Source organism: Sapajus apella, unplaced genomic scaffold (assembly GCF_009761245.1).
Source record: "Sapajus apella isolate SASKATOON/1434 unplaced genomic scaffold, GSC_monkey_1.0 scaffold51, whole genome shotgun sequence".
NCBI lineage: Eukaryota > Metazoa > Chordata > Mammalia > Primates > Cebidae > Sapajus > Sapajus apella.
Window position 1 is genome coordinate 15226139 of NW_022436991.1, and position 19018 is coordinate 15245156.

General features: G+C 54.5%; 1 protein-coding gene across 5 annotated transcripts; it reads right to left on the reverse strand.

Annotated features, from left to right (window-relative positions):
• Window positions 1-354: 354 nt before the first annotated feature.
• Window positions 355-18588, reverse strand: TAOK2 (TAO kinase 2). Of its 5 annotated transcripts, XR_004258222.1 has the most exons (20): window positions 17789-18585; window positions 14522-14688; window positions 14277-14348; window positions 14086-14187; window positions 13596-13641; window positions 13377-13473; window positions 13113-13226; window positions 12916-13007; window positions 10715-10808; window positions 10533-10614; window positions 9571-9738; window positions 9140-9400; window positions 8808-8969; window positions 6973-7338; window positions 6689-6892; window positions 6130-6369; window positions 2848-3060; window positions 1998-2102; window positions 1679-1861; window positions 1403-1583 (listed from the first exon to the last, which is right to left on the reverse strand). XR_004258222.1 is itself a non-coding variant. In XM_032243130.1 (19 exons), exons 2-19 carry the CDS (start codon window positions 14651-14653, stop codon window positions 1161-1163), a joined length of 3051 nt encoding a protein of 1016 aa, XP_032099021.1. In that variant the 5' UTR covers window positions 14654-14688; window positions 17789-18585; the 3' UTR covers window positions 355-1160. The 5 variants fall into 5 exon arrangements, 3 of the variants coding, with proteins under 3 accessions (XP_032099021.1, XP_032099022.1, XP_032099020.1); XM_032243130.1 differs by lacking the exon at window positions 1998-2102 and having other exon boundaries at window positions 355-1583; XM_032243131.1 differs by lacking the exons at window positions 1403-1583; window positions 1679-1861 and having other exon boundaries at window positions 1875-2102.
• Between the last annotated feature and the right edge of the window lie 430 nt (window positions 18589-19018).

Sequence of the window (19018 nt, forward strand, 5' to 3'; positions counted from 1 at the left end):
GAGCCCTCCAGGCCTCTTGCTACAGGCCCAGTCTCTGCAGTCATATCAAGTCTCCACTGGACTCTTGGCTGCTGAGGCTTGCAGGAAGATGTGAGCATGGAGCTGCCCGGGATCTGTGTAGGAGGCAAACCTTCTATGAATCTTTGAAGCCAAAGCAAAGAAAACAGGAATTACAGGTCAAGGGATTGAAGACCTTTGATAGCTGAGATCTGGTCATACCTGAAGTCATTAAAATCACTGAAGTGTTTAGATACACAGCCCAATAAATTCTCTTTTTTAAACATAAGCAGTACTATTCACCAGCCACTGAGCAGTCCTTCACGCACACCGTAGACAGAAAGGTAAGTCTTGAAGTCTGTTAGAATAACCAACAGTTTATTAAAAGCTAGCCTGGGGCTCTGTGCCAGCCCCACAGCTGAGAGGGGCTCCCACGACTGCCCCCAGGCCCGGGAGCAGCCCCTTCCAAGGTCCTTCCCTTGTTCCCCCGCCCCAGCCCTGATCCCAATTAAAAAAAAGATAAAGGACAAGACGGCACAGGACGTCAGACAGCAACAGGGGAATGGGGAGACCCAGGCATCCTGACCCCAAGACCCCATCCTGATCCTTTTTGCCAGTAAGGTGCCTCTCATTCTCCCCGCCTCAGGCCCCAGACCTGCTCTGCCCTACGGCAGGTCTGAGGGCCCCACTGTGAGGGTAGCATAGTTCTCTGAATATAATATATCTAGACCCACCCTTCCCCTCCCCCAGGGGACTAGATGAATATTTGACACAAACATCTCCCTCCTTTCCCAGGAGGTGGCGGAGGGAGACCCTGGCACCATGGTGGGGAGGCGGGGCTCCCGGGCAACCTTGGGGCACCTATGCCCAAGCTGGCCCTGGGCCACTGGCTAGCCCCAAGAAGCTCATGAGATGAGATCTGAGGGGAGCTGGAGCCAACATCCTGTCCCCTACCCTTGCTTGGGCCTCCAGCTCAGTGCCCTCCAGGGTCAGGCTCCACCCACCCCTGCCCTGCCCATTTAGGAAGGGAGTAGAATGACTCCCTGCTCCTCCCCGCTGCACTTCAGGAATAGAAGTGGGAAGAACCATTGAGGATGTGGGAAGCAACACTGGTGCTGCGGCTCAGGGGCCCAGGCACTGCAGCAGCAGGAGGCCCCACGTTCTCACTGCCACTGCCCCCCCGAAGCTGCCCGCCGCAGGGGCTGGGGGCTGTTTCTTAGCAGCAGCAGAGCTCCGCCTCGGGGTGTCCCGCTCTGTGTGGGGGGTCCCAGCCAGTTTGGGGGCCCTGGGGGAGCTAGTAGAGACGGCTGGCGCCAGGCTGGAGGGGGCATGCCTGGTGGAGGAGGGCCGTGGCTCCAGTGTGCCCCCGAACGGGGAACGGGTCGGGAGGGCCAGGCAGGAGCAGGGGGTGGAGCGGGATAGCCCTGGGCAGCAGCCTCAGCTGGGATGCCCCCCAGAGCCATGCTGGAGAAGCCCAGCCTCATGCTTTCAGCATCGAAGGCCTCTATCTCCCGGGCCTGCCGCTCCAGCAGACTCCGGATTCGCTCGGAGCGCCCTGTCTGCAGGGCCAGCAGCTCCTCTTCCACCTGGGGCACCCAGAACAAAGGTTAGAGAGTCGGGTGGGGGGCAGGGGGGCAGGAGCCTACCCTCCATCCCGGGTCCTGGAGGCTGGGCCCTTTACCCGCTGCTCCAGCAGAGCCCGCCGCAGCGCGACCCTCTGCTCCAGCTCCCGCAGCTCCCTCTCGTGCTGGCTCTCTGTGCGGATCTTAATCTTGCTCTGGTAAGCATTGAGCAGCTCCAGCTCCTGTTGAAGCTGCTGCCGAAGGGCCTGGAACTCTGCCTCCTGGGTCTCATCAAGCCGCAGCTGGAGGAGACAAAGAACCAGTTGTAGGGATCTCCTCCCCAACCCCCACTATCCTCCCCTGCCCCAGGTAGGCCTGGGCCCTAAGGTTTCAAGAAGCAGCGGTCTCAACATCTATCAGAATGGAAGATGGTCATACCCTGTGGCACAGCAATTACACTGCAGAATCTATCCCCCAGGTATACTTGCACATGTGTTCGAGGTGTTCACGGAAGCGTTGTGATAGCAAAATACTGGAAACAACCTAAATGTCCACCAATAAGGGATGGGTTAAATAAATTATGGTACAGCCATACTATGGAAAATTCTATGCTGTAAAAAAAATGAGATGGGTGTACTGACAGGGGAGGATGTCCAAGAAGTATTAAGTGGAAAAAGGAAGTTAGAGAATAGTAAATGTACAGTATGATTCCATCTTGTCTAAAATTCATATGTTTTCAAAATGTGCACTGAAAAAACACAGAATACAGTTAATTATTAACAAGTTACCTGTGAGAAGTGGGACTAGGTGAGTGAACAGCCTTAGGTGGGGCGTTTCCACTCTCTACTCTCTATGTACATTATTTTTTTAAAGTGGCCCACTCCATTGTTAGGTGTGGTCATTTTTTTAGAACAGCAACTTTCAAAATCCTCCAGAAGTCTGAGTAAATGGGCTTGAGGGCAAGACACTTTAATCTGCACCCTGTTTACCCATTAAACTAACTCGGGCCCAGGAAAAAATAATAGCCACTCTTTTCCTTCGTGGTTCTTGGGAGAGTAGGCACATGGCTTTGTCAAGACCTTAAGAAAATGCTAAGAGAAAGAATAAAACCATTGAGGAGAATATGAAATAATCAAATCACCGTGGAGAACACTAACCAAGAAAGAGTATGTGAGTTTCCCAAGTAAAAAAGCCTTAGCTCTGTGCATGCCCCACACCGTCTACTTCGCTAAAGCAAAGTACAGAGCCCAGCCTCTACCACGCACCCTCCCTGGGCCCCAGGCCTCACCGCCTGCGAGCTGAGCATCTCTGAGATGGACTGGTCATATTGCTCGGCCAAGATCGCCAGCTTGCGGGTCTGCTCTTCCTTGAGCCGCTTAAGGAGGCTCTTGTGCTGAGCTTTGGGCGTGGTCTCCAGCAAGTGTGCTCGCAGAGCCTTGTACTGCCGAGTCTGGATCTTACACGTCTCCTGGAACTGCTTCTTGATCTGCAGCTCCTTAGACTATGCAGTGGACGGATCAAGGGGAGATGGGGGCAGGGGGAGGAGTAGGAAAAGGAGGAGGAGGAACAACCAGGGGAAACGGGGAGAAGAGAGAGAAGAGGAGAGGAGACAGAAGCAGAGACAGGGAGAGGGAGAGAAACAGAAAACATGTTAGACAGAGGGGGTGGGGGGAGCTGTATACAGACAGACATGGAGAGGTGGGTTCATGTTGAAGAGAGAGAGATCAGGAAGGTCTCGATGGGCAAGAGATGCAAAGAAGACAAGTTTTCAAGAGCACGTGCATGGAGTTGGGTGGGATACCCACGAGAAAGAACATCAGTTACTGGACAGGGAATTGAGGATCGTGGAAGCTCTGACCGGGCAAAGAGGGAGAGATTGTGACCTAGAGACAGAAGCACGTGAGCAAATATGAGAACGTGCACAATAACAAGCAAGAAGAACCAGTCACACAAAACACCCATGAAGAAAGCAACACAACTAAGGACAGACACAGGAAGTCCCAGGTCCAGCACCTCAGGGAGGAAGGCAGGGAAGGAGGAGAAGCACCGAGCTAGAAAGGGGTAAGAAGGGGCTGCCCCATTTTGGGCCACAGAAAAGAAGGGGGCAAAGGAGGTGGCCAAAAAGGGCCTGACAAGTTCAACCGGCCAGGAGCTGCCACCCTGACCAGATCCGCATTCCAACCCAGCCCCTCACATACTCACTCCCACTTCAGGCCCACAATGGATCCTGCTGCCACGGCCCCCATACTCCGCCTGGTTGCCCCCAGCTCAGCACCCCCTACTATGGAGGGCCCCCAACCCATTAGGGTAATGCCTGATGCAGGAGAGCAATTTGGCCCCCAGCAGCCGGGAACCACGGAGGGAACGAGTTGGGAGAAAAGGCAAGGGATGAGGAGACCAAGGGCCTGGAAACTAAGGGCTCTGGAAGGAACCCACAAACAGGGGCTCTGTGGGATCAAGAAGTTCAGTGAAGTTCTACAGGGGCCTGGGGCCCAGGCCCCAGAGCCGGTGGCGGTCATGGTACAATGAAGCTATGAAGGCATAGAGCATGAGGCTGAGGAGAGGGGCTGAGATAACGGAGGCGGGGTGAAGAGGTCATGGAGCCGGGCCAAGGGTCAGCCTGGGGGCATACCGGGGAGGCTAGGCGGCAGGACAAAGCAGACAGAGGCAGCCTGGGCCAAAGGCACAGTTCCGCTCAGATATTTTATTTGTGTTTGTCTTTTTCGTTTTTTGGTGGGGGGGAAGGGGACAGGTTGGAAGGGAGACAGAAAAACAAAATCAAAGAGGAGAAAAAAAACATGACTCTTCCCACCCTCCGCCACCCCTGGCCCCAGGCCTGAGTCAATGAGGGTGAGGATGAGCACACACAGCGGGAGAGCAGCAATAACTTAGGGGAGGAGTGCCAGGAGAGCACAGAGTGACTGCTGGACTCCACAGCGGAGGAGGCTGCCTGTCTAGAGGTCCGAAGGGCTGGGCCTGGGGTGAGGGAGCAAACTGAGGAAGGTGGGTGAAAGGAGAGGACTGGGGACTGGAGAAACTTCACTGGATTGTGGGAAATAAAGTGCTCAATGCTCTAGATTTGGGCTGGAGTCAGCTACCTCCAGGGAGGCAAGGCCCGGGACTGTCGGGTGCGGGATCTCCGCCCGGCGAGAGTCCCTGAAAGCGGCTGGCAGGAAGCAGGGGGCCCTAGCCGGCGCTGGCTGCGTGGTAGTAGCCGGGGGATTCGGGTGGGCCGTTCACCCCGAAGCAGGCCCCAGCTGGCCAGTGTGTGGATGGCCCACAGAGGCAAGTGGGATGTTAGACCTTGGCTGGCCCGTGCCAGACGCCAGTTCCAGCCCTTACACAGGGCCCAGACCCTTGCCAACAGGGCTAATGGGTGTTGGGCAGTGCGGTGATTACGCCGCCGGGGCCCAGGGACAGGCAGGCGGCTGCGGAAGCCATCCTTGTTGGTTTTGGGGTAGAGTGCAAACAGACCCCGGTCCCCCACAGCCCCACAGCCCTGTAGGGCCCGGAAGGCCATGGGTGACAGGCGCAGCAGAACACGCAACCAGAGTCGAGATATGCCCCGGCGCACCCGGGGTCCCTGCTGCCGCACCCACCTGCCTCCTGCTGCTACGGCCGCTAGAGGTAGAGCCAGGCCTGGCCAAGCTAGGAGCCAGGCAGCTCCAAGGCCCAGGGGCACACCCATGAGGCCTCGGCGCCAGCTCAGGCCCAGGACAACACCCAGTGCGGTACCCTGGGCCAGAAGTAGGAAAAGACTCGGGGGCAGGTGTAGAGCTGTACAAAGGAGCAGGTAGGAGGCCCCCAGGCCCACCAGTCCTACCTCAAGGGCCAGCAGCGCTGCCTGCAGGCCACCCCCACCCTGGGCTGCCAGCAATGGGAGCAGCAGCAGCAGCAGGAGGGGCAGGAGGCCGGAGGAGGACCCCACTGCAAAGGAGAGCCCAGCCAGGAGGCCATGGGACAGGAGTCCAGGGAGCTGGCTGGCAGGGCTGGGCCTCAGGTGTGTCGGAGGAGGTTCAGGAGGGATATCTGGGGAAGGACAACCGTCTCCAGGATCCCTAGGGGTTCCAATCGGAGCCCCCTCTTCCTCTTCTTCCTCTTCCTCAGGGACTGGAGTCAGTGCTGGACCCTGGACCCAGCCAAGCTCAAACTCCTCATCCAGACTCCCATCCTCCTTCCCCCACATGCTCCATGTCCCAGCCTCTTCCTGGCCAACAATGCTCCTCTCCTGGGGTGCCAGGGAGGGCATCCTAAGCTCCTCTATCTCCTCCTCAGGCAGACCCCAAACTTCCTCATCGACCAGGCTCCCATGTTTTTGTGGACTGGAACTAGGGGTTCCTGATTCTTCCCCCAAAATCCTCTGCTGCTCAGGCTCCAAAGTGGCCCCTTCCTTTCCCAGAATCCTTCTCTCTGCAACTGCTTCCTCCTCCTCACCCAGCATTCTTTGGTCCAGGACTGCCTCCTGGCCAGGTGAGCAGGGCTGCTCTTCTATAGGGGTGCCTGTGCTGGGTGGGCCCAGAGCCCCAAGAATGGGGAGCGGGAGGCCCGGGGGGCGCTGGCCTGCACGTACTTTGAGGCTCTTGGGCTGCTGGCGAACCTGGGCCGCGTGCTTCTGCCGCAACTCTTGCTCGCGCCGCTTGTTGTACTCCAGCTGGTTGCCCAGCTCCGTCTGGTGCTGCAGGCGGGTGAGCTCAGCCCGAGTGCGCTGTACGGCCTGCAGCTGCCGCAGCTCCAGCTCCCGCGTGGCCTCGTGCTGCCGAAGCAGCAGCGCACACTCCAAGTCTTTCTGGGTCTGCTTCTTGTTCAGGTCCTGAGGCAGAAGAAACGCGGGGCCCGAGGCCCAGTCAGTGTCAAAGAAGTGAGCGGCCAGGGCTCCTTGACAGAGGGGGCTGGGGACGGCAAGAGATGAGGGTGTAGGGGAGCCAAGCTCTTGCCTAGCCTGGGAACAGAGGCCTAAGGAAATTCTGGCAGGGTCTATTGGGGATGGGAAATGAAAGGGGCACTGAAGCAAAGCTGAACCTTTAACACCACAAGAGCCAAGGAGAAAGAAGACAAGAATGAGGCAAACGGAAAAGGGTGGGTCCCTGGGATCCGTGAGCTAGCGGGAGAGGGGGGACTGGGACGCCTACCTCCCGCAGCAGGTCCTGATCCAGGCTGTGCCGAGCCAGCAACATCTTGCGCTTGTACTGGCGACACTGCAGCTCAAAGTACTGGCGCTGCCGCCGCAGCAACCCTGCCTCCTCCTCCGCCTGGCACTGTTGCAGCTGCTCCTTCTGCCGCAGCAGCCACTCGGCCTTCTCTCGCTTGGGCGTGCTGGGGTTCTCCTGGAGCTCCTGGGAGAGGGCAGAGGGGAGCAGGGTCAGGGCCCACCAGGCCCGCCATCTACCCCACCCCTGCAGCAGCCCTAGCCCACCTCCTTCAGCTGCTCCTTGCGTAGTTTGTAGGTCCGCTTCTGCGCCTCCAGCAAGGCGGCCAGCTCCTTCTTCTGCTGCCCGAGGATATGCTGCTGGAACTTCCGCTCCTCAGCCTGGGCAGCTCGAGCCTCCTTCTCACCAATGGCCTGGTGCCGCCGGGCCAGCTTTTCTGCCTCTGCCCCAAAGCCAGCCCGCTGTGCCTCGAGCTCCCGCTGCAGCCGCGCACTGTGCTCCTCCCGTTCACCTCTCAGCCGTGACTCCAGGGCCAGCAGCTGCTTCTGGTGCTGTCTTCGCATCCGCTTATAGCCGCTCAGCTGCTCCCGCAGCGCAGAGTCCTGCTCATGCTCCTGGATCTGACGGCTGACCTGGGGCAAGAGAGAGGGTGAGAGCTGAGGCTCAGCCTGGCCCCCAGTTAATTAACACAGAGGGTCTTCCACGGGGAAGAACATGGGTTTTCAACTCATTGGTTTCATTCTCCTTTAGCACCTTTCTCACACGCACCCTCTCTAGCCTGTTTTCTCGATCTGATAATGGCGATATTATCTACTTCACAGGTTGGTCTAACCAAAGGATAAAAGGTGGCAAGCACAGGGCTTGGCACAAAAGAAGGAACAATGCATGCTAATTTGAAACAGTGAGTCAGACAGATCTGGGATCAAATCTCAGCTTTGCCACTTACCAACAATGTGATCTCAAGTAAGTTAACTTCTCAAAGCACCAGTTCCCTCATCTCTTAAACAGGGAAATAATACCTCCTTACACAGGCTGTGGAGTACGTTTGGAATCTATCTAATAAGTGCTGGCTTCCTTCTTCAGCAAACATGGTGGGTACTAAGCTGGGATGGGGCCACATGATGCTGGAATAACAAGAACACTGGGCTTGGACACCCTCACCAAAAGTCTGATCTCAGATCTCATTCTCAAATGACTCTGTCAGTGGCTCTCAAACTAGTCCGGGCAGCCAAGACCTCGCTGCACAGTACTGCAGAGCACCACAGGATCTGAAGAGTTGCTGGAACACAACCAGCCCCAAGCAGAGGCTGTAAGAACATACTAGACTGCATCAATGGCCTCTAAGGGGATCGTTGATAGTCAAATGCAGCTGAGCAGGAATGTGATCTAAAGGCTTATTAAAAAGATGGATGAAAAGCTATGTTTTATGAAAAGCCTAACCACTTTTCCCTGTGAACTGAGAAAAAGATTGCCGTGAGTTGATTTTTGGAGAGAACTAAGAGCCTGCTTACAGGAGCAGAGAGCCACCAAACGCAGTGGGGCAAGTGGCTCATTTGAGCCACAGGTACCTCATTTCTCCAATGGGATCCTATTCTCCCTGTCCCCAGGGAGCTGGAAGGGTTAACACAGGCCTGTGTGTGAGCCTGAGAGCTAACTGCTGGTAGGAGACAGACACCTGAACACCATCCCTGCCCTTTGGGGCACAGAATCCGACAAACCTAACATGCTGCTATTCAGGACCACCCAAGCACAGGGCATTCCCGGCACAGGGCTCCCCCAGGACAGGGCACCCCCAGCACAGGGCTGTGAAGCACCTGACTCACCAGAGGAGCCTGGGAAGGCAGCCCATGAGATGTCAGTTAAGTCAAGCCATGAAAATGGAATAAGAGTTTGCCAAGCTAGAAACACCCAGATTGGGCCATGTGACCATAACAGTCCACTGGGAGGAGGAGGGAGGTGGGAAGGTTAAGGGGAGCAGGCAGGAGACAGCAACAGAAAGTGAGGATAGAATCCAGACTCAATCACAGGCCACTGGGAGGAAATAATTTCTAGACTTAAAAAACAGACAGTGAGCAGGCTGAGTGAGGATGGCTGCACTCACCAGGGAGGCAGTTCGGATGGTGGCAAAGTGGTCCCGGTTGCGGCAGTAGGCCCGGCGGCGAGCGGAAGAGGTGGTGGAGGTGGGAGCTGGGGCTGCAGGCGGCTGGATAGGGCTGGGGGTTACCTCTGGCTGGTAGGGGTCATCATACAGGTTGTCAGAGCCCTAGAGGGAGGTAGAAGGACCACCCAAGGCTCAGAGGACACTGAGCCCAAAGACAGCTACCTGAGGAGAGCCACTCAGACACAGAGGAGTGCTGAGCTTAGGGAGGGAGGGTGAGGACCCAGGCGGTTCTAGACCAGGAGGCTTGGGCCCCCCAAGCGTGAGCTGCATACCGGCAGCCGGTGGATAATGGAGCTGTGAGAGGTGACCGTGTGCTCTCCCTCCTGCATCATGGCCATCTCCCGGGCTTCAGGGCCTTCCTCTTCCTCCTCCTCTTCCTCTTCCTCCTCCTCCTCCTCCTCATTGTCTGAGGCATCTGCTAGGCTGTTAACAGAGCTGCTCTGGCTGGAGGCGCTGATGGACATGCTGGGCACTGAGTGGCTACTCTCGAGACTGGTCAGGGTCCCGGCTCGGTGCATGTAGGGCTCGGCCTCCTGTGAACAGGGCGTAGGCTGCTGGGCAGGGAAGGGGAAGCCCTGGGGTGTATGCATGGAGGGAGCACAGGGAGATGGTGGGGTGACTAGGGCTGAGGAAAGGGCCAAAAAGCTGCAGGTGGCAGAGACACACGGGAGATAAAGATGGGTGTCAGAGCAAGCTGGGTCACCTCTTCCTCCTCTGGGGCCTCGGCACCAGGGCCATTGGGTGCCTCTTGGAACAGGATCTTCTTCATCTTGCGGTACTGCAGATTGTCCAGCTCCCGTACAGCATCCTTGGTTCTCTGGATCAGGTCCATGATGACTGTGGGTGGCCGCTCCCGGAGCACAAAGCGGTGCTGGGGGAAGAGGATGCTGAGGCCTGCTGCCAACTCCCCTCCCGCCCTCCATAACCCACAGCCCTTGGCATTCCCTCTGGCCTGAGGCATTCTTCTGGGGCCCACACCCACCATGGGTTGATGCTGGCCTTGTCCCAAGCCTTTCTCCCACAGCAATTTTCTGCACCACCCAGTACCTACTCCCTAGACAGATTCTTGTTCCTCCAGGCATGGCTGACAGACAGGAACAGTCAGGAGATCTGAATTCTCATCTAGCTCTTCTACTAAAGGGCTATGTAACCTTGGACATGTGATGGACATGGGCTTCATACAGGATCCCACAATTACAAAACAAGGGGGTCCAACTACATAATCTAAAGTTTCCAACTAGGGCTCCTTAAGCCCCCATGGGTCTGTGAAGTGAATGGGGCCCCTCTATTTTTGATAACTCAAAAAACACCTAAGGGAAATCATACATTTACCCATGATAAGGCTACACAGGCTTTTGGCTTGCATTACATCAGATCAGTGGGGCAACCCTGGTTATCGCACGCTGACCAGAAGCTCTGGCTGGCAATTATATACATCTTTGATTAATAAAAGATGGGAAAACAGATTATTACTTAATAAATTAAGGCAGTCTGGTAGACACAATCTTTTAAAACACAGAGTCCACTGGGCATTGGGGATGGGGTGGGAATTCATCAATGAAGCTCTTGACGGAGGAGGAACTGGGAACCACTAATTTCCCTTGGGGTTCTTGAGGCTCCAACAAGCTACAGTTCCAGGAGAACGCTAGGCTAGCAGGCCCTCACCTTCAGGAGAACCTCTGAGGTTGGCCTGTCTTGAGGGATTTTCTGAAGACAGGAGTCGACAAAATTCCGGAAGTACTCAGACCTGAAAGTCACAGGAGGGTTGGGAGAGGAGTGGGGAAGGCATGAGCCAGGCAGCCATACCCCATGGCCTCACCTCTGGTCCCAGGAATCTCAGTCCTCACCAGTGTCCTGACTGGAGCACGGGGGATTCATTCTGTGCAATGTGGTATAAGGCACTCATCGCATTCATGTTAAACAGCGGTGGTTTCCGTTCCGCTACAGAGAAAGGTGAAAGGGAAGAAGGTGAGAGGAGGTGGGGAAGGGGGTTAGAGGACAATGGAATGGAATTGAGACAACCTGGGTTAAAGCCCCAGCTCCTTGACTGCCTTGCCACGTGACCTTGAGAAGTTCCCATGATCCTGCTACGTCTCAATTAATTCCTTCCTCTGTAAAATACAACACTCATCCTCCGCTGCACATGGGTAGAACAGGGGTCAAAGAAAATAACATATACAAAAGCACTAACAAGACAGAAGGACGGCCATTCGGTTATCACCCCAAGTAATACTTCTTAGATGCCAAAGGGAGCAAGCAGGTAACTTGTTAATTGCTATGGGGAAGATAAAATCAAGAATTAGGCCCTGCCCTCAAGGAACTCCCAGTCTAAAAGATAAGATTAAATAGGACTGAAAAAATAACATCAAAGTACTAATTGGTATAAGAAGGAGACAGGAAAGTGGCTGGGAAGTTGAGAGTTTGCAGTGGCCCTTCAAGCTAGTACATCTTCAGGGAATTCAGGGAAGGGCTTTGTAAAAAGACCTGAGATTAGAAATTGCAAGCTAGGAGTCCCTAAGAATCCCTTGTAGTGCAGAAAAAGTCATGTTGTTTTGGCCTAAACGATGATTTTAAAAATTAATTGCCAATAGTAATAATCATATAATATGTTTCCAGTTTCTCCTTAAGAATTAGATCTGGTGAAATGGAGTCTACATTACTGCCTAACAATGGTCGGGAGCTAAGCACTAGCTGCCCTCTTTCTACGGAAACAGCAATCTCCAGTTTGCCACAGCCTCCTCCACACTGCTTCCCGGATACTATGAGCTGACATTTGTAATCAGACTTGTGTTGTTTTTCAATAGTAGAGTAATACTTCTCTGTATCCCCATCTCTTCCAAAAACTAGAAATAACATGGACAGATCTAGCTTTTTCTTATACTTGAGTCTGTTTCTTACATTTTCATCAACTGTCTGGGCCTGGCCTCAAATGGTAAATGCAGACTGTGGAGATGGAGGAAAACGGCTCATCCAAATCTCTGACCTCGGGCAGGGGACCCAATATGAACCAAAGCAAGGAAGTGGAAAAGTTCATGACACACTCAGAGGTGGAGCCCATGAAGGAAAGTGCCAGCCTTTAGGAAGCAGAGCCTCTAGGTTGGTGCAAGGAATGATAGAGATGGCTTCAGTCTTGAAGGCAACAGTAGGGCACTGATGGCTCCGAACAGGGAGTGAAACAACAGCACTGAGCTTAGGCAGACCTCTCTGGCATCAGTATTTCAGACACACTGGAAGGGAGGAGAGACTGGAGAGATCACCGCAGGAGGCTGTTGATAAGAGAAACTAACAGCAACTCTTTCTTAGGCAACTATTTTGTGTCTGGCATTGTGCTGGAAACCTTATAAAGGTTACCGACCTCATTACAGAATTGTTTCAATAGTGCTGATGAGAACCCTAGCATGGCTTCAAGGCCTTAAGAACTCATTTGGGCCTAACTCTCTGGCATTATTCCTCACTATTCTCTACATGACATGCTATGTTCCCGACAACTGAAGCTAGTCCCAGTTCCCCAGGCCTGCTCTTACCTCTAGGCTTCTCACATGCTGTTCTCCCTGCCTGGAAAGCTCTTCCCTATATCCTTCAAACAGCTCTTATTTATCTTGTGGGTCAGCTTCAACATTCCGCTACAAGGAGGCCTTCTTCAGCCCCTAAACTAGGTCAAGTCTCTTATTTTACATTTGAACCGCTCCTGTAACTTCTCCACTCAGCTTTCACCACACTGAAAGAAAACATGCCTGCCTCGTTTCCCTAACTCAAATGTAAGTTCTATGAAGGCAGGATTCTCATTCACTGCTATCCCTCCAGAATCACAGTCCATGGCACATTGTGGGCACTCAGAAAAGATTTAGAACGAGGGTAGTGGACAGGAAGAGATGAATGCTACAAAATCTCTAGGCCTAAGAACTGGCAGAATTTGACAGCTGCCTATATAGGGGCTCCAGGGTAGAGTCACAATGGACAGGAAGTTGGAGGCCTGGGATCCCATCCCTAGGAGAAGTGGAAAAGAGTGGAAAAGAGGATGAGGGAGCAGAGAGGAGGATGTTCTTACCCAGCTCAATGCAGGTTATCCCCAAAGACCAGACGTCTACTTTGCCATCATACTGCCCCTCATCCATGGCCAGGATCACCTCGGGTGCCATCCTGGGAGAACGGTCAGGAGAGAGAGATGAATCACCCACTGAGACCTTACCATGCCTACTCCCAATATCCTGGGAGCTCTCTCCACTCACCACCACTCTCACTCACCAGTATGGGGTGCCCACGAAGGAATTGGCGGGTGCCATGATGGATGCAGAGCCAAAGTCCCCCAGCTTCACTAACCCTGGCTCTGACAGCAGGATGTTTCCAGCCTTCACATCCCTGTCAGAGGCAAAGTACAGGGATGAGACACATGTCTCAGGAAGCTAGGCAGGGGCTTTGGCCAGAGCTTCCAGGAGGACTACAGCCCAGCTAAGTGACAGGTGGTGCAGATAGTACTCCCCTCCCAGGCATCACTGGTGCTGCTCATACCTATGAATCATGTTGTGGGAGTGCAGATACGCCAGGCCCTGCAGTGCCCCGTGGGTCACGGCCGCGATCTCCACCTCCTGAAGGGGTTTCTTGTGCACTGGAAAGTGAGGGAAGAACTTCAATTTGAGGGAGCGCAAGCATGGGTCTGGAATAAGCTCCCCTTAACCACTCCCCTCTGTTCTTCACCCTTCTTCACTTATTGGCCAATGAGTCACTTACCTTCTAGAAGGTCAGAAGCTGAGCCCAGGCAATACTCCATCACCAGCTAAGGAAGGGACAAGAGTCAGAGATCAGAATCTGCTGCGCAGAGACTCAAAACAGAGTTTCCTTGACTATCCTGCACTCAAGCTATGTCCCTGGGGTGATGACAAGGAGGAAGGACAACTGGAGACAATGAGGGGGTGGTGGGAGAGTTCCTGGAGTCCAAGCCTAAGACATTCACCACCATCCATCTGAATCCCTTCAAACTCCCATTCAGTCTCCACCTCCTCCAGCCCACAGCGCCCTGTCCCACCAGCTAATAGCCCATGTCACTGAGCCAGGCTTTTGCTCAGAGGGTATGTCTGAGGACTAAAGTGGTCAAAAGAAACTACCTCCTTCCCAAGATCCCATAACAGCACCATGAACAGGGCCAACCTAAGAGACTTGACCAGGATAAGGACAGGCGTGAACAGGGTAAAGATCAGGCCAGAGTCTGGCACCAGCTCACCCAAGCCGTGTGCTCCCTCAGGTAACAGCCCCGGTACTGAATGGTGTTGGGATGCCGGAGCTTCTGTAAGAACCGCACCTCCTTAATGATGTCTTGCCATTTCTAGGGGGTCAGGGTAGGTGGAGGTTACCTAGCTTGCATCTTGAGACAAGTCCCCTGCCCCCAACCTGGCTGTATTGCACCTGGCCCACCTCATTGGACTGCTTCCCACTGTAAGACATCTTCTTGATGGCCACCACCTCACTATTCCGGACATCCCGGGCCTAGAAGACCAGACCAGAAGGTGTTGAAGGCCCCAGTGACAGCCAGGCATGGGAAAGGAGGAGAGGACAGGAAAGGCCAGTATGATGGGCGTGGTGTGCAAGGGCTGCTGGGAGGTCCACAGGAATAGGAAGAATCCCCATCCCTATTACACCCTCCCCAAGACCCAACTCACAAAGTATACGGCTCCAAAGCTGCCATGGCCAATTTCCCGGAGGTCAGAGAAGAGCTTTTCTGGGTCATCCTTGAAAAAGAGCTCAGCCACATCAGGGTCCTTCAGGCTTCCGGCCCGGCCCCCAGCTGGCATGGTGGCCCCTGGGGGCCCTGAGAGTGGGGCCTGGCCTGGGGAATGGAAATGGGACCTTTAGAGCAAGGATCAGGCCTTTAGGGAGAGGAAGGGACCCATCAAGTTTCTGCCATCTCCTCCCCTCATTCCCTGATGAGGGGGAGGCACTGCTGAGGAAGGGGAGGGGGAGATTAGGAACAACATCAAAGCTCCAAAAAATGAAGTTGCCCGGGCAACCAGATCACGCGGGCTAGGTCCCTGGAGTCCCTAAAACTGCTAGGAAGATTCTGGGAGGCTAAGCATCCTCACCACCCGCTTCAGCGCTCAACAAGTTCCCATTTCCCTACAGCCCCTGTATCTCCCCTCAAGGATAAAACATTCTGCCTCCCAGGCAGCACTCCAGAGCCCCAAGTGTCCTGTCCCACAAGTCCCATACCCCAACTGTTTCCAGGCACCTTCCTGTTCCCCTTGGTGCTGAGGCCCCCTCCTCCCTCAACCTCTCACACCCTGGAGAACAGGAAATGGCCAGGCCGGAGGCGGTGGAAATCCGGCCATTGTTACAAGTGGGTACTGGCCCAGAGGGGCCAGCAGACTCACTCTCAAAAAGGGGATGGGGGAGATCTAAGATGGGAATAGGGATATAAATGGCATCTGGCTGTGAGGGCCTCTCTGTGGTCTGGGCTACCTTACTTGTCCAGTCCAAATGCATAAGCATCACACACAGGTACAGGACATTTACAGGGTACAAATAACATTTATTGAGCAGGTACAATAAGCACCTTACATGCATTATCTCTATTCAGTCCTCACCACAACCTTATGAAGCAAGTATTATGATTTCCGCTATCTTACAGATGAAGAAACAGGCTTGGTAAGGTTAAGTGCCTTGTCCAAAGCTGGTCCTCCATCAGTATGATTTCAGAGCATCCCTTCAAAATAGGCAGGGCAGAGTCATGATCACCATTTCCCAGGTGAGGTCACTGAGGCAAAGAAAAGAAAAAGGACTTCTCCAAGGTCAGAGAACAGGACCTTCTGCTCCCTGGTTAGGCCTGTGTGCCCATTACTCTCTTGGCTGTCACCCCAAGCTCAGCTTCCCTCTCACAGGAAGCCTGTCCTGACCACTTCAGCCGTTGGGAAGCACTCCTAGGGCACCCAGCCAAACACCCGGAGAAAGTTCCTGCAGGATGCCAGAACCAGGACCCTCAAGGAGATTCTAAGACAGGTTCCAGCCTAAGCACTTGTCAGAATTTAGGCACAAAGGAGCCTTCAGCAGAGCTGGACTCCTGGGGCAGAGTTCTAGCTACTTAAAAGCACCTAACGATTTTAGCATGTAATTTATTCTGTCATGCATTGTTTCCTGTTGTGTTATTAATTTTGTCTCCTCAGCCCAACTGGAAGCCGGAGGGCAAGGAGGGAGCCTGACTCTCCAGTGGGCCCCCAGGGTGCAGAGGGCTCAGAATAACCTGGGAGACTGATTGATTGCTCTCTGCTCAGCCCTCAGCAGCTCCCAGGCTGCTGCTCAAAGCAGGCCCTTTTCTTCCTTCTGCCAGCAATAGTGCCAAGCACCCCTCACCCGCACCATACACCCACACACAAAGGCAGGTGCTCTCAACTTGCCAAAAGAATCTTCCTGACCTCTTTACCAACACAGGGCCCCAGAATGCCAATCTAGGACCCTAGGCCACATGGAAGGGGTGCCATCCACTGGCAAAATATCATGCAGGTCCCCTTCCTCATAATAACAACAAATACTTGAACAATGACCAAGGTCTGTGCTAAATCATAACCACCTTCCAAAACGGGTAATGTCATCTCCAATCTACAGATGAGGAAACCTGTATCTATCTGTTCCTAAGCCATACTACCAGTACATCCCATCTGCAATGTACAGCAACAGGGTTTTCAGTAAGTTCCTTCTAGTTCTTGGTCTTCTCTTCAGTGAAATGGATTACAGCATGGAGCTTTTGTAAGATTTTAATGAGATTTCATACTTAGGAACACCATGCAGACACTCAGCATATGGATTTTTCCTTCCCTGCTTCCAAGGTCCCCACAAAGCTTTAATCTTTTGGGAGATCATTCCACCCCAACAGCCTGGCTTGAGCAGTTCAAAGATGCACTAAGGCTACCATTTGTCAACAGAGAGCCCTCTCAGGAATCCAGGCCAAACTCTGGGATCAGGGTAAAGATGAAGGTCACAGTGGATAGAAAACTCCATGAGGCAGAAGCAAAAGCCAGAGCCTCCCATCAGAAAAAACTTCTGAGTAGAGCCCTCCTGGAAAGGAAGCTTATCTCATTCCCATTCTTAAATCTGACCCCAACCTGGTCTCCTAGGGACCCCTAGGCTGAGCCCAAACTCAGAGGAAAAGAGATGGCAAGAACCAGGCATGCATCAGGGAAAGATGTGACTGAGGACCTGAGTTCAAATTCTGATTCTGCCACTGTGTGATCTTGGGCAACCTCTCTGGGCCTCTACGTTCTCAACTGTAAAATGGGAAGATGCCAATAAAAGAGACCCACAGGGTGAATGAGGGGGATGTCACATGAGAGAATGGCTATCAAAGCACTTTGTAAAAGATCGTTTGACAAATGGATGCGATTATGGACACCATCACAGCAAGAGGTTGGAAAGTAACTGCAGTTAAGGGGAAACATTGCCAGGCACCTCAAAACACACACGTATACACACAAACACACATACACACACTTCCTTGCAAGGACAAGAAATCCAACCAGACCAGGCCTGAAAAGCAGATAAGCAGACCCACCATGGGAATCAGAGGTATGGGAATCAACACCGCAAAGCAGTCAGGAGAAAGGGGCATATCAGGGAGGAGGTGGCTGTGAGGGGCAAAGTGAAGGCAAGAAGACTGAAGTGCAAATCCATCTGATTAGCTGAAGCACCCTAGGGTGTGAACCCCGGTGACATCAGAGACCCTGTCACCTGAGGTCCCCCACCAACCAGACACAATGAAGGGAAGAGGAAGGGGAAGAGGGAGACAACAGAAGCAAGGCTGGCCAGAGGCTGACCACTGGCTCAGCTGGGCTTCCCCATCCTGAGGAGAGGGCCTACCGAAGTCCAGCTTCTCAGAAAGGCGCACCCTTTCTTCTCAGAGCTAGACACAGGGACCCGCGCCCCTGCACCCCATGTCTCACCTGGTAGGGGTCACTATGGTGCCCCAGCGCCTCCGCTTCCGCCTGGGGTCCTCCAGCGGCTCTGCCAAGCAGGGAGAGGGGCAAGGAGACCTTTCCCCTTGCCACCTCTTCCTCGGCTTTCGCCCTTCCTGAGGGGCGGGCCTGGGAAGCCTCCCCTCGAGGGGAGGGGGTGACAACCTGATCTGACCTCGCGGTCCAGTCCTCCCCCTCCTCGAGGGCGACAGTTGCCGAATTCCGGATTTCTGATTGTGGGGTCTGAACCCCGAATATTTGAACGGGAGGGAGATCGAATCTGATATTTGAATGCCTGGGGAATGAACCCCAGATACTGGTGCACGAAAGGGCCTGAACCCGAGATTTGAAATTCAATGAAATAGAGACCCAGGTTTAGAGAGGTTGGGACTCGAGTCCCGGATTTCTGAACTATGGGGACTGATACCCGGGTAATTGAGAAGCGAGGGACAAAGCCCGGAAATTTGGGACCCAGGGGCCTGAGTCCTAGGTCTTCGGCCACCGACTGGGGGCCCACCCCGAGGACGTCCGGCTGCACGGCCCCTCTCACGCAGGGGTCCGAGGGTGACAGCCCCCCACTCCCGGCCCGGCCTCCTCCCTCTCCCTTCTCTCTTCCGAGAATAGCTGGAAGATTGTAGCTAAGGCGCTGCTGACGGTCCCCGCGCCCTCTCTGCCTCGCCTCCTCTCCGTCTCAGCCTCTCTCCGTACCACAGCCCCGATCTTGTCCCGGCCTCCCTCTCCCTCTTCCTCCCAATTCCAAGATGGAGACCGGGCGGGAGCGCGCAGGCGCGGTAGGGACGCCGGGCCAAAGGGGGCGGGGCTGCAGAGGACTCAGCCCCGCCCTCTCTCCTCACTGCCGCGGCCCGGGAGACCGGCAACTGCCGAGCCCGAGTGCGCGCGCGCCGCGCCACGCGGACCCCGGGCCGGAGTAGGCGGGGAGAAGGGCTAGGCTTGGAAGGGGAGGAGCCCGGCACTCTGTCCCAGGACTGGCGGTGGAAAGAGCTGCGGCGCATGCGCCCGTCCCGCCGTCGCGCTTAGCCTGAGCTTGTTGCTAGGGGAAGCTTTGAGGGGGCGCGGGTGGACTGACAGCAGTGGCGATCTGCGCGTGTGCGCAGGATGGAAGTTGGGAGGGGTAAGGGAAGCTGCCGCTGGGCGAGGAAAAGGCGGGAAAATGGACTATTCCGACGTTAGCAACCGTCTAGACTGGACGAGGGACCC